The following is a 13,779-nucleotide window of genomic DNA, read 5'->3' on the forward strand; positions in this document are numbered from 1 at the left end:
CGTAGTTTGGCCATATCTTGTTATTTAAAAATGCTAGATTTGTGTAGGAAGGCCCATGACCCGCTAGTGATGAATCTCTTTGACTAATGATGTCAATGGTTTCTGAAAAACGTACAAAGTACTAGGTACAAGTAGTAAACCTACCCAGTTCCAGAAAAGCTTAAGTTGAATCCAGACAAAGCATGCCCCGGAAACGTGCCATTTGACGTCAATTTATGCGTCAAAAAACCCAAAACATTAGATCTATGTAGAAAGGTAAAAGATCCATTATGTTCTGACATGATTAATGCACCAAGTTAACCATGTGTACATCATCCTGAACTATGAGATTTGACTTTCTTTTTTCACTTAAACTAAATTGCATTTCTCCAATGGTTTCCCTGACAGAGAGCCAGCTGTTTATTTTGATGGATCATCACTTAAAATGTGCTTAACAGTAGTGGGCAGAGACAGGCATTCATTTTATTTATTTTGGCTGATTTCTTTCTGAATTTTGGTCATAATTGTTGCTACATTTAGATTGAAACCTGGCCTGTTTAAGGGGCCTAAACCAGTAGTGACTGATACACCCAAACTGTTATTATAAGTCAATAAAGGCCACACATCTTGCTTGGTCATTGAAGAAAGTTGCGGATTTAAGAGTTGTTAGCTTTGTATGTTGACTTAAAACAACTACTCAAACTTGTACGTCTTAAAATAATTCACATATTTCCTCATTTATATATTATTACCTTCGGGACAGACGGCAATGGAAAAGAAAGTGGCAGGCAGATAATGATGATGATAGCAGAGAGATTATGAGGGACATGAATTAAATGGCCTCAACTCTCTTTCTCCATCCCTCCATCTCTCCTCTGCTGTTTTCCGCTGTAATCTCCCCTGACTTTATGTTCTTTAATCCCTTTTAAATTTAAATTTCCTGCTATCCCGATGTTCTCCTGATGTCTCTTTCTCTCGCTTGTTCATTACTCCCCTTTTCCCTTTCGCCGCAGCCCAGTTAAATATGCTCTTTTATTACTATTTTATTGGGTTGTATTATTCATTGTTCCATTTATTCAATATGCACTTTTGGAGGCGGGATTCTGTAGAATAATATTATCAAAGGATCAGGGTACAAAACAATCACTCCAGTTCTCTCTGTGTGATGAAGTTTGGTTCTTTTTTAGTTTACTTGCAGGATTTTTTCATTTATCTTTTGTGCTGTTGCTTTATTGATGGCTTTATCTATCTTTCCATCAGAACCTACCGCTTAGATAGAGGTCAGAGTGCAGGGTCAGTTTGGTCGACTTTATTTATAGATGCCGTTTAATGATCGCAACTAAGTGCTTCGCAGAAAGCAAAGGACACAAACATCAGCCGGTGTTCATCAAACAACAGAAGCAGCCTCGGGAGGTGTTTGTTTGTCGGAAAATAGGAGAAGTTTCACACGATGGTAACGCAGCTTCTTGTAGATAAATGCAAGATCTGGTTCACCTCAGGAACAAAGGGATGCAAGCTGTCCATCAAAAGCTGTCACAGTTTGAGTCTGAGAAAAAACAATTAACCAGAAAAAGGGAACCGAATGTAAATTTTCTGAAAATTCCAGAGACTTTCTGAGGGCAATGAGGTTTTCTGAGGCATTCAAGGTAAACCATGTAACTTTAGCTGAACGGAGGTTAACTTTCCCAGTCTGGAGAATTACATAGAAAACAAAAGGCATGTGTGTTTGGATGTTCAAGTGTGTGACCCTTAGGGGATAAAACCTGTGACCATCTGGCTACCAGACTCTGTCTTTAAGGATTTTAACAGAGTGTGTGATTTTAAATTAATCATTTTGTGGCCAAAATTGCATCAGATTTGAGATGTTTCTTTTATAGATAGGGATTGGCGGCGGAAGTCAGTTGGGAATGCATGGATTTGATTTTTGGTCACCATATACTGTATGTAAGGATAAAATGCTATGATGCTATTTCCATAGGGACATTGTTTTGGAATGGAAGATTGCATTCATTTAAGTGCTTTTTTGGGGGCAATAAATCCCTGTCACATTAAGCGGAAGACAGATTGATTGCAGAAAACAAATTAGATTTTCAGCCATTCACTGCGTAGCTATAGTCTCTGTTCTACAGCACAGAATACTGAACATGTTCACACCCTGAAACATATTTCTTTAGCTGCATATTTTCATTTCTTATCATCGCTTATCATTTCTTAACCTTTCAAAAACAAGCACAGAGACATGGCCTGAGATCCATGACCATCTTAGGGTGGTTCTTCTTTTAGTACCAAGATATAATAATTTAACATACTTCTTCTCTCCAGATAAAGATAAGCCCGCGGAATCTGATGAGGAATCAAATCAGAGTGTCATCACGGGAGGGCCTGGTGCTCCCAGTGCGGCACCGGGGGCCCCCGGAGCACCTGGGACTGGCCCGCTGCGTCCCAACTCACAGTCAGCGTTTCTGGGCCCGTTGCTGTGGGAGAGGACCCTGCCGTGTGACGGAGGATTGTTCCAGCTGCAGTACATGGACCTGGAGGAGTTCCTAACTGAGAACGGGATGGGCATGCACAACAACGGGCCCAGCTCCACCAGGGCCCAGATCCCCTCCCAGGTAGGACTGATGGAGAAACTAACGCTGTAAAAATGTGGCTTTAAGGTCTTTGTCATATTTCAATCCAGTACTAGCCACGCCAAACATATTGACCTAACTTTATTTCTTTCTATAAACAACATTGTGGTGTTAGCTAGCCACCATAAAGAGTCGTATAGTGACAACAGCAGAAAACAAGTTATAGTCCTCATGACACAGAATACGTTGTTTGTGAATAAATATTTTATTATAGTCCCATTCTTTGGGAGTGTCGCAAACAAGATGTAAAATGCAACCACTTGATTAGCTTTAGCCAGCAACACTTCTTGGGATGGTTCAGGAAAAGATCGTGGTTTAGGTGATTGTTTGTTATGTACTTACTAGTTTACATATGTATAATAATGTTTTAATTTTAGGTTTCAAACAGGACCTTTTTTTCATTGAGGATGCCGTGCTTTCACAGTAGCTAGCAAGTTTGTGCTAGGATGTTAGCTTAGTAATGTGTTATGTCGTGTTTACGTGGTTACATCCAAATAAAATTCAATTTTCACACCAAATTGAATTAGGTAACAGCTGAAATCATGTGGCAGAATTTAAAAAGGTAAATTAAGGCTCATTTTTTTATTTTCAGGTGTAAACTTGAATATAATGTTAATAAAGCATTAGCCCGCTATCTCGATCACTGTAACTTTTTTTTCAAAGTTAGATTGCTAGCTTACTATAAGTGCCATCTTTCTTCTCTAATTGGAATAGCTTTGAGGATTGTGAGGAAACAAGTTGATATCAAACTGTCTCTATGAATGTTGCCATTGTTATTCTTTTATAAGAAAAAAACAAACAATTTAATTGGAAACATTTTTAAGAGACCAATAACAACTTGCCCATCATTCTAAAAAAGTGCCATTGTCTACATTTTGTATGAGGTCACACAAAACTTTCCACCAGAGGCACTGCTGTTTAAAGAGAAGTTTAAATATGAAATACTCCAATTATATTTTGTGAATTGTACAAATTTCAAGGAACCGAATGAGAATTTGATCAATCAGTCTCTTTGTTTACATCTCAAAATCCTGGAAAAAAAGTTAAGTTTATTTGAAATGTTCTCTCCTTCCAGAGCTCCCAGTCAGCGGTGCCCAACCAGAGCTCCCAGTGCCCTCCCACCTCTCCCCCGCCCTGCTCCTCTTCTTCCTCCTCAATGTCCTCTTCGTCCTCCTCTTCCTCACTGCTGGGACTGGAGAATGTCCAGCCTCAACCGCCGCCGCCACCGCCCCTGCCACCTCAGCAGCAACAAGGCATGATGGGAGGACCTGAGTGTCCACATGGTGAGTGAATGAGTGAATTTAACAGTTGCTATCGGGCAGTTTTATCCCATTTTGGCCCTTAAGATGGACATTTTAATCAAGTTTTGTACAATTACACTTTAGAACAATGTGGTATTAGGACCTTTTTGTTTCCTTTAATATCTTTAAATTCAAACAACTTTTTAGGCAGAGATTAGAAAGCTTTTCTTCCTGTTAAGTCCACAGTGAGATTAAAATTGTCCTCTTTAAAAGTCCTCACGTGAGAAGGCAACATTTGTGCACCAGCTAATGCAGTCAGACATTTTCCGAAGCCGCACATGCAAAGGCTTTGATGTGATCTGGCACTAATGAGAACACAGATGATACATTAAATTAAGTAACCCTCTCCTTCAACAATAACCGAGTAGAATTTTGTCTAATTATATCACTGTGTGATAAATGGCTGACACATTGTTCTGCAGCCCTCCTCGGCTCCCTGCGACAGCCTCTTTTCCCCCATTATATATTCATAATTTATTGTTTCCTCTCTCTGCTGGTTTGCTGTGAACTAGAACTGCAGGAACATCAGAAGAGTTTTTCTTTCGGCCTGTCTTTTATTTATTTCTCAAGTCTGACAACTTTCAATGCTGGCTAATTGAAACCACAAAGACATTCTTCATAATGCCGACGTCTTGTTTTGAAATCCTGCGAGCCATAGAATGAATCATCACAGCTAGTTTCTTGATGATTTATTGATGGCAGATCAACCGCATGTCTTGGTAAATGTTCATCGATTGTTTAGACATGTATTGGAAGGATGAGAAGATTAGCGAGTGAATGTGAGGACTGTTTTCAGATTTTAGAGAAGCAAAGCTGTGAGGCTGCTTTCATGCATATGAAACAGGTGAATTAAATATCTACATAAAAAAAAGAAGCCATTGCTGTTGCTCCGTAACCTGCGAATAAGGATATAATCCTGCAATCAATTGTTTTTTTAGCCATTTGGGGGCAGCACAAGCCGCAGACACAACATTGACATATTGTTACCTTATAAAGTAGTGAATATGTACGCAAACAGTTGATTTATGCATCATTAGTATGGAAACTGTTTTTTTTACTGCGGCAAGGCTCTCAACTAGTCTCGCTCTTTTAACAAAGGTTGTGTCTTTTACTACTTTTGGTACCCCCTCAATTAATTCTCCAAGGGAGCTGAGCTGATACCAAAAATGTTTAAATTACCAAGCTACTGTCATTTGGATAGAATGGCAACCCAGTAGCCCATATTTTTAATTATTCTATACGACCAACACATTTGTGTATTGTTTATATAATAGTCATTATTGGCTAGCTTAATCTGCACATGTGCAACTAGAAAATGTGAAATGTACTCAAGGTAAATTAGAGACAACATTGAAGTAGACGATGCAGGTCAGTTGGGTGTGTCTGCTCAAACGTTTTTTAGACATTTATACAAAGGCAGGTATATGTAGGAAGATCAGGGAAGGTCCTCCTGCTTGGTTGGTTAGAAAATGTTGCCAGACCCGGTCACATCTGTGAGATTATTTTTTGATAATCGACTATTTACTTTATATTTCTGTCTTGGTGGTACCTAATACTTTAATGCTATGTAGTACAAAGAGTTTGTAAACAGATGCAGTCAGAGAGGAAGACACTGGTAGAGATAAACAGCGATACGATTTGGACTATCTAACTGCAGCATTGTCTTTTCATTGTGAGTCACAAACAATAAGATTTTTTTCACTATGAGAACAAGCTGCAGAGTTGCTTAAAGAAAAATTAAATTAACAAAAAAAACGAAAACCGGAAAATTGAAAATAAGACACAGAAAGAAGAGAAAGCAGCAGAGCCTCGGCAGAGATGATACAGAGAGAGAATACCACTGGATACTGCTGCAAGGCTCTGACTGACTGACTGTGTATGTGTGTGTGTGTGTGTGTGTGTGTGTGTGTGTGTGTGTGTGTGTGTGTGTGTGTGTGTGTGTGTGTGTGTGTGTGTGTGTGTGTGTGTGTGTGTGTGTGTGTGTGTGTGTGTGTGTGTGTGTGTGTGTGTGTGTGTGTGTGTGTGTGTGTGTGTATGTGTGTGTGTGTGTGCAGTACGCTGAACTTCAGATGCGCATATGAATATGAAAGTGTCCTCTTTGTTTCCACATTTGCATGCAACTGTTTAGGCTTTAATGTGAACATGCTCTCGTGTGTGTGTGTGTGTCTGTGTGTCTGTGTGTGTGTGTGTGTGTGTGTGTGGGTGCTCTTGATTCTGAATTATAAACACGTGACTGGGCTGAGCGTGATGCATCCAGCCAGAAATCCCTCAGGTCGCTGTGGAGCTGAAGTGTTACTACAGAGCTGCAGAGAAGTACATGGAAAATAGAATGGTAATAATAATCTGATCCACATGCCTGTTTGGTTTTATTTTAAATCATTATGCGTAAAAGGGAGACAGCTCAGAGGGAGGAGGGGGGGACACACACAAAAATGTGGATACAGCTGTGGTTTTATAAGGTTTATTGTCACCTGTTTGTTGCTTATAAGGCAATAAATGCTTAATATACATCTGTGGGGATTTAAACTGAGATTTTTATTTGAATGGACAAACAAAGAGACATAATCCTGTTGGATCAACAGCTGTGGTGACACAAATCCCCCCAAATAATTTTGATTTAGCTTTTTTTTCAGTTTTTCCTTACCTCAAAAAAGGTTTGATTTTGCTGCAAGGTTTTGGCTTCATGATGTGCGGCTGTTTGTTTTCTCTAAAAAACAAACAAACATGACTTTCAGATTTCGGGATTTTAAATAAAAAAGACTTTGGATTTAATGCTGCAATAGAATAATAACTGGTTTAATACATATACCATTGGACTTTACATCCCAAAGTTGTTTCTTCTGTTGCAAGAAAATCCAGATCCCTTCATTGTATGGAGAATTAGTATTTAGATAATTCTATATGTATTAGAAAATAGATTTTGAGAAACATTAAAAGTCTACCAAGTCCTTATGGGATGTAAACCCTGCAAAGATGAATGTAAATCCCTTTTTCTTCTTCCAAAAGACATTAACGAGACGTTAGCAGCTATGCATAAAGGTATTTCAAGTTATTGTTTTATCTTTAAAATGAAACATGATCCTGCATGGTCTTTTCCTGACATTTGTGAATTCATTTTGTAACAATTAGAATCAGAAAGCCTTTATTTGTCACACAATGGGGACATGTACATGATTACAACAGCAGATAAAGTTTGGATGTATTTCTTTAAATGGCTAAATATGGACACGATATTAATAACACAATAAATAAAAAAACAAAATAGCAGATATGTACACCATGGTAATTAACGTGAAATTGCAGGAGGTTATATTGCACTTGCATGTATATTGCACAAATATATTGTACATATTACAAATCCGGGTTATTTCAGTCTATGTGTGGTGGTTGTACATGATTTAGAAGAAATTTCCAGAGCAGCAGAACTGCATCAAGATCAGAATCGGTCTTTGTCTAATCTGCGACCGAGAAATATGTGAGGTTGGAGCCTGATTTAATCATCTGCAATGTAGTTGTGCCTAACACTCTCTAATGATGCTCTCTAACGCCCACTGAGCTACAAAATCATTTGCCGATTTTTTTTTTAAACCTGCCAGAGCGGTTTCTTTCCCCATCCTTACACATCCTTAGTGAGGATCGTGAAAAGGAATCACCTTGATTTGTAGTTCAGATCAGCTGTCTCCTCCTGCAGCCCTGACACTTCCAGGTCAGTTCACTCCGTCAGGAATCTGTTCTGATCAAACACAGATTTAAAGCTCAGATTTCCATAAGCACATGCATGCTTCAGGATACACAAACTCATTGAACTGCAATGTGTTTTTGGAGAGAAGCATCTGCGGCACGACTGTATAACCGCTTTACAAAGGCACATCTTAAACCCTTATTAAAGAACCCAACATGATTAGTGCATGTAAAACAAAGCGAGTTGTACGGTGGCCCTGAAGTGCAAGTCGAAACGGCATTTCACAAAACACTACAACATTTCACAGAACACGACAGCATTTCAAAGATTACGGAAAGGGCAAACCTTTAGGGCAGGGGTGCCCAAATACTTCCCGATGGAGGGCCAAAATTGAACGTGAGGGGAGGGCCGAGGGCCAAAATGATAATTTTGCAGTACATTAAGTGTGCGGTAAATATATGAGTGCAGTACATTACGTGTGTAAGTTAAGCATACGTGTGCAAAATAAACACTATATCACAAAGTCATTTTGAAAAATGAATTGCACTGTTTATTGTGCTTCACATTTAGGTCAATAACATTTCATAACATCGATCTGGCTTCTTTAAATTAAAAAAATAACTGAAGCACTATGAAATATTTGTGGACAGGTGTGGAACATTACCAGTCCTTGGGCCTACCATACTCCCAGGTGACACAATGGGGGCCTAGGGCAGGCCTACATATTCTGCCTGTAGTAGTCCAATCAGTGGGAAACATGAAGCCTGTTCTTGGTTTTTAAAAGCCTCTCAATATCAGGTTCAAGCTGACTAACTGACAAAGTGAGAATGTCATGTAGGTGAGAGTCAGATAAAGCATTCCTCAGTTTGGACTTGTTAAGATTCATAAGGCTGAAAGCCTGCTCACAGACATAAGTACTTCCAAAGAGGGATAACATAACCTGGGCATGTTTGCGGATCTTGCCATATCTGTGTGCGGGAATAGACCTGTAAAAATCTTGTAAGGAAAGCTCTCTGAACCTGCTATGGAGGTCTGAATCAGACTGAAGTTCCAAAAGTTCCATTTGAAGCTCCTCACTGACTGCATCCACATTCACAGAAAATGCTGTTGTATTTCCACGAAAATCTTCAAAGCGATGGTCGAACTCCACCTCAAGATTGTTGAGAATGTCGAGGTATTTTGGTGTGTCTTCCTCCATCAACCCAACTTCTCATCTGGTCTCTCCCTTGGAGCTGAAGATTGAGGATATTCAGCAGCTCTGTGATGTCCACAAGAAAAGCCAGGTCTGCAAGCCAGTGACTGTCCGTGGGCACTTGGATGTTGTTCGTCTTCGTGGCTTGAAACTCTCTTATTTCCTCTCGCAGATCAAAGAAACGCCGCAAAACTTTCCCACGGCTCAACCACCGCACCTCCTGATGGTACAATACATCACCATACTGGGCATCCATCTCATCAAGCAGAGCTTTGAATTGACGGTGTGAGAGGGCCTTTGAGCGAATATTGTTGACAATGGCGACGACATCCTGCATTACGTTTTTCAAGCCCATGTTTTTAGCGCACAGTTGCTCCTGATGCAAAATACAATGGTACTTTAAAATCGAGCCACCAAACTCGGAGACCTTGTCCGACACAAGTGCAGTTAGCCCTGCTCGCTTGCCGACCATGGCGGGGGCTCCATCAGTCGTGATGCCAGATAGGGTTTCCCAGTTCAAACCGTTCTTGTCCAGAACTCGCTCCACTGCCATAAAAATATCCACACCTTTTGTTGTCCCTTTCAATGTTTCAAGGCCCGCTAGTTCTTGACACACTTCAAACCCTCATTGACGCCTCGCAAAAACACCAGCAACTGTGCTGAGTCGGACACGTCGGTGCTTTCATCGCACGCAATGGAGAAGGCAGAAAAGTGACTTGCTCTTTGTGCTATCTGACATCGAACGTCTTCGGCCATGTCCTCAACGCGGCGGGTGACAGTGTTCCGTGACAGGCTAATTTGAGAAAATACACGCATCTGATTTGGACACACATCTTGGGCAGCAATTGTCAAACACTCCTTGACGAAATCACCCGCTGCAAAAGCTCTCCCACTTCTCACGATTGCATTGCTAATGCGATAACTAGCCCGAGTGGCATTTTCTTGTGCAGTCGACGGCTGAAGTAGAGTTCGCTGCTGGGTGGTTAGCTTTGTTAGCAAGTCTGCTAACTTGACCTTGCGATGTTCTCCAGTGTACTTTGCGAACTCAGCCGCATGCTTAGTTAGATAGTGACGGCGAATGTTGTATTCCTTTGAAACAGCGACCCTCTGCTTACATACCAGACACACTGCATTGGAATCTACCTCGGTAAAAAAATAGTCCTGTTCCCAAGTTTTTTTAAATTTTCGTTTGTCTGTGTGCCACAGCCTACTACGCTCCATCCTTGAATCCTCTCACTCACTGGTCTTGGGCGTTATCGGATAGCTAGGAGCTGACTGGAGCGCCATCCTATGGCATTATTTGGTAGTGCGCCAATAAATAATTTTCAACGAGAGCTTCCGATCGTTTATGGTGGGACAGTGCGGGAAGGCACGGGCCAAATATAATCGGTGGCCCGCGGGCCCCAATTTGGGCAGCCATGCTTTAGGGAGAACACTCCTTGTTTGTGATTGGACAGAGCTAGCCGGAGAAACACTGCTGTGATTGGTTGTTTGACAACGCTACGTCTTTCCTGTTTGGTAATATTCAGCTGTGTCTGCACAAATTTTGAACTGAGTTGGAAAGAATAGAAGAAGAGATGAAAATCTTAAGGGAATATTTTAACAAAGGTTATACATATGAAGTAATCCTCGACATTCTGTCAACCCATCACGACATCAACATATCTCTTAGAACAGCCGTGGCCCGGTACCATGGCTCAGTACCGGTCCAAGGGACATTTGGTACCGGGCCGCACAGAAACATTGAATAAAAAAATATTTGAGTGATTATCAGTTTGAAAGATGTTTTATTTTGAGAAATGACCGGATACATCTGTGTGTGTCTCTTGACACATCAACATGTCAATACCATAGGTCAAGACCCTCGTCTCATTGACGTCAGATGTGTGTCTGTGTGGAGAAATGTGTTCTCTCTGCTGAGCTCCGTGTGTTTGTTGGCTTATGTTTGTCTGCCAGTCACCGATAGGCCTACTCGTTTCAAGAAGATTTCGATCGTAATATTAGCAGCGGAGCTCATGAAATGTAGACTGAAGCCTGATGTTTGCGAAAGACCGGAAAGATATATTCCGGCTGTGATTGGGTGTTTCTCGTCACTTCACAAGCGGTGCCGGTTCTGCTCGAAAGTGAAACTACTTTCAACTAAGGACGCAGCCATAAGTGGCGCCTTATGGTTGTGCCAAATGTTAATGTTCCTAAAAGTGCTACAGCCCAGTATCCCCCCTTACTTTGAAGTCCTGAAAATATAGTTTTACATGAAACCGGTCCGTAGCGCAAAAAAAGGTTGGGTACCGCTGCCTTAGAACCCTGAAAGTGTGGTTCAACTATAGACTATAAACTATATAGTATATATAAAAGGTAGGAAGGGTTCGGTAGTTTGTGCACAGGAAAGACGTAGCGCTATCAAACAACCAATCACAGCAGTGTTTCTCAGGCTAGCTCTGTCCAATCACAAACAAGCAGTGTTCTCCCTAAAGGAATACCCTTCCGTCATCTTTGAAATGTTTCAATGTTTTTTGAAATGTCGTTGTGTTTTATAAAATGTTGTAATGTTGTAGTGTTTTGTGAAATGTTGTAGTGTTTTGTGAAATGTTGTAGTGTTTTGTGAAATGCCTTTTCGACTTGCTCTTCAGGGCCACCGTACAGTGCACCTGGAGAGAGAAATACCTATTCTGAATATCCACCCAGATCTAATCAGCTGCTCCTTCGCCTGAGGCTGATCAGTCCTCAAATATTCATGGGAAAATGTTGAGTTTTTAAACCCTGCTGACAGGCTGACATGTGAAGAGAATGATGGAGTAGCAGAAATGTTTGAACTTTAGTGGAAAAGTTCAGATAAAAACAAACAGCAAATAGTCTATTAAAATAGATTTTAGGCCTTTTTTTGATTTGTCTTCAGAGAAAAAGGGACAATTTTCAGCTGTCAGATATTTTTTGGGCCACAAGTTGTAAAAGACTTTAAACCAATACAGATTTAATTGGACTTCAATACCTAGAAATGAAGTAGATTTAGGCAGTTGTGCAGATAAGCCACCATGCTTAATGGAGAAAACACTTAATTTTATAATGGACTTACTTTTCTTTATAATTATTTTATTTTTGTGATTAAGTTGTAGCAATACTTACTTTTTCAGCATCATGAAGTTTTACCAAAAATATCGCACACAATGTTATTGCCATGAAAACGGCTTTGGGTATTTGCTTTTCTTAGCAGACAATTTGGAGATTCCTTTACTTTTTTCCTAGCCCCACCAGCAGGTCTAAGATTCTTTCTTATGAATCGTGGACCTGCCTAAAATGAATACTTAGAATATAAGCAATATGAATAATATGAATAATAATGGAAATAAAACTGACAATTATACTATTATTAATGAATATATATGTACCCCAAAAAATAAGGGGTTATGCTTCTTTCATGAGGCCGAAATTGGGCTCCTGCTGGCGGGTACATCCTCACACAAGAGGCCCCCCCCCCCCCCCCCTTCGCAAAAACAGAGAGCCAAGGAGAAAAAAAACAAGACTAAAAAAATACCATCGTCATTCATGTTTCCCTGGAGTTGTGTTGTAATGATCACATGACCTTTCCTTAAGCACCTCCATCCGCTTGACTCTATTTATTTATTTATTTGAAACACTGACCACACAAAAGTATTCCCCAGAGGATACATTTCCCTAACTTTTAATCTAGTGTCATCAAAACGAAAAACAAATGACATTCTCATTAGCCTCAGCTGTACCGGCTGTTTAGTGCTAGTTAGCGACTGTTAGCATGTTAACACACAAGTTACTTTTCAGTGTAAATGCCTAACTGGCTGTGATGTGAATCATAGCAACAAAATTGCAGCACAAAAAAAAGGGCAACATCCATTTTACGAGTCGAGTGTGCGAACCAATAAAAAGACGCATTTGAATATGCAAATGGTTAACTGTTTGGCATTTATTATTCAATACATTAAAAGAACATTAGCTTTGGACAAAAATAGCTGCCCACCCGCAATATACCTATACCGGTTGTCATTTGCTGAATATATAAAAACGCAGATAGAGCTGAAAATGAGGTCCAGACTGCTAGTACATAAATTCAAAACTGCACTGTAACACATTTAATTCTGAACCAATTCTCATGGAATTTGGTTTAAAAATGAGAAATGTAGCATTTAACTGTTGGACCATTGATATATAAAGAGAACAGCGTTGGTGACGATACCTTGTTTATCCTTTTGAAAGTTACTCAGTGGTGCATGATGCCAAAATGGCCCACTGTGAGCAGAAGTACCAGTATTTGGGCCCAAACAGCATGTGCACTTTTTGGGGGATTTTGCTGAAGCCCCGCCTCCGGTTGAGTCAAATGAATGAGGAGGGAAAATAACTCTTGATTCGGCTTTTAGTGCATTTTACTCCTCTTGGACCCTATTGGGTATAGCCGCTGATTTACAGACATCTATTTCCCAATGTAAGAGAATGGGAAAGAGATTTTTTGTGCCCAATCATGTGTCACAGACCGACAAAAAACTTGCAGTACCACTGTTTGGCCGCTTCGCTTCAACGTCTTGCGCTCTTCATTGGGGCTTGAGGTAGTTATGCTAAACGGTGGTATACATCTTCTCGTGTTGACTTTCAAGTTGAAATAGGTGTTTCATTAGCACCCCATGCTGCATTGTCCCTTGCCAGATTGATTCCCGCATTGCCAGCGCATGTGTAAATAGGTGAAAAGAATTAAATGTTCCTCAATGTATTGCATGTGTAAATAGTGAAAACCCACAAGAGGGGCCTGCAAGGTTATCCCAGTAATTTCCTGGGAACTATGTGTGAAAGAGGCTTAAATGATAAACATGCCCGCATTTAGCTCGAGAACAGCGTCACAGAACTGCCGTGTGTAGACCCTTAGTACAACAATGTTAACGGCCCATAGCGCGCTGGTTTACAGTCTTCAAAATAAATATAACTATATTTGATATTGGGAATGTTTCACTGCCGAGAGGAACACATATGAAA

The 13,779-nt window shown here is 40.3% G+C and overlaps 1 protein-coding gene across 1 annotated transcript in view; it reads left to right on the forward strand.

Moving 5' to 3' along the window:
• The window catches only part of LOC134874814 (hepatic leukemia factor-like), a 35,100-nt gene that overhangs the window by 4,115 nt on the left and 17,206 nt on the right, over positions 1-13,779 (forward strand). Inside the window, 2 exon segments of the mRNA XM_063899027.1 lie at positions 2,302-2,591; positions 3,685-3,892. Of these exon segments, the coding sequence (XP_063755097.1) occupies positions 2,302-2,591; positions 3,685-3,892 (498 nt within the window).

This window comes from Eleginops maclovinus, chromosome 13 (genome assembly GCF_036324505.1).
Source record: "Eleginops maclovinus isolate JMC-PN-2008 ecotype Puerto Natales chromosome 13, JC_Emac_rtc_rv5, whole genome shotgun sequence".
NCBI lineage: Eukaryota > Metazoa > Chordata > Actinopteri > Perciformes > Eleginopidae > Eleginops > Eleginops maclovinus.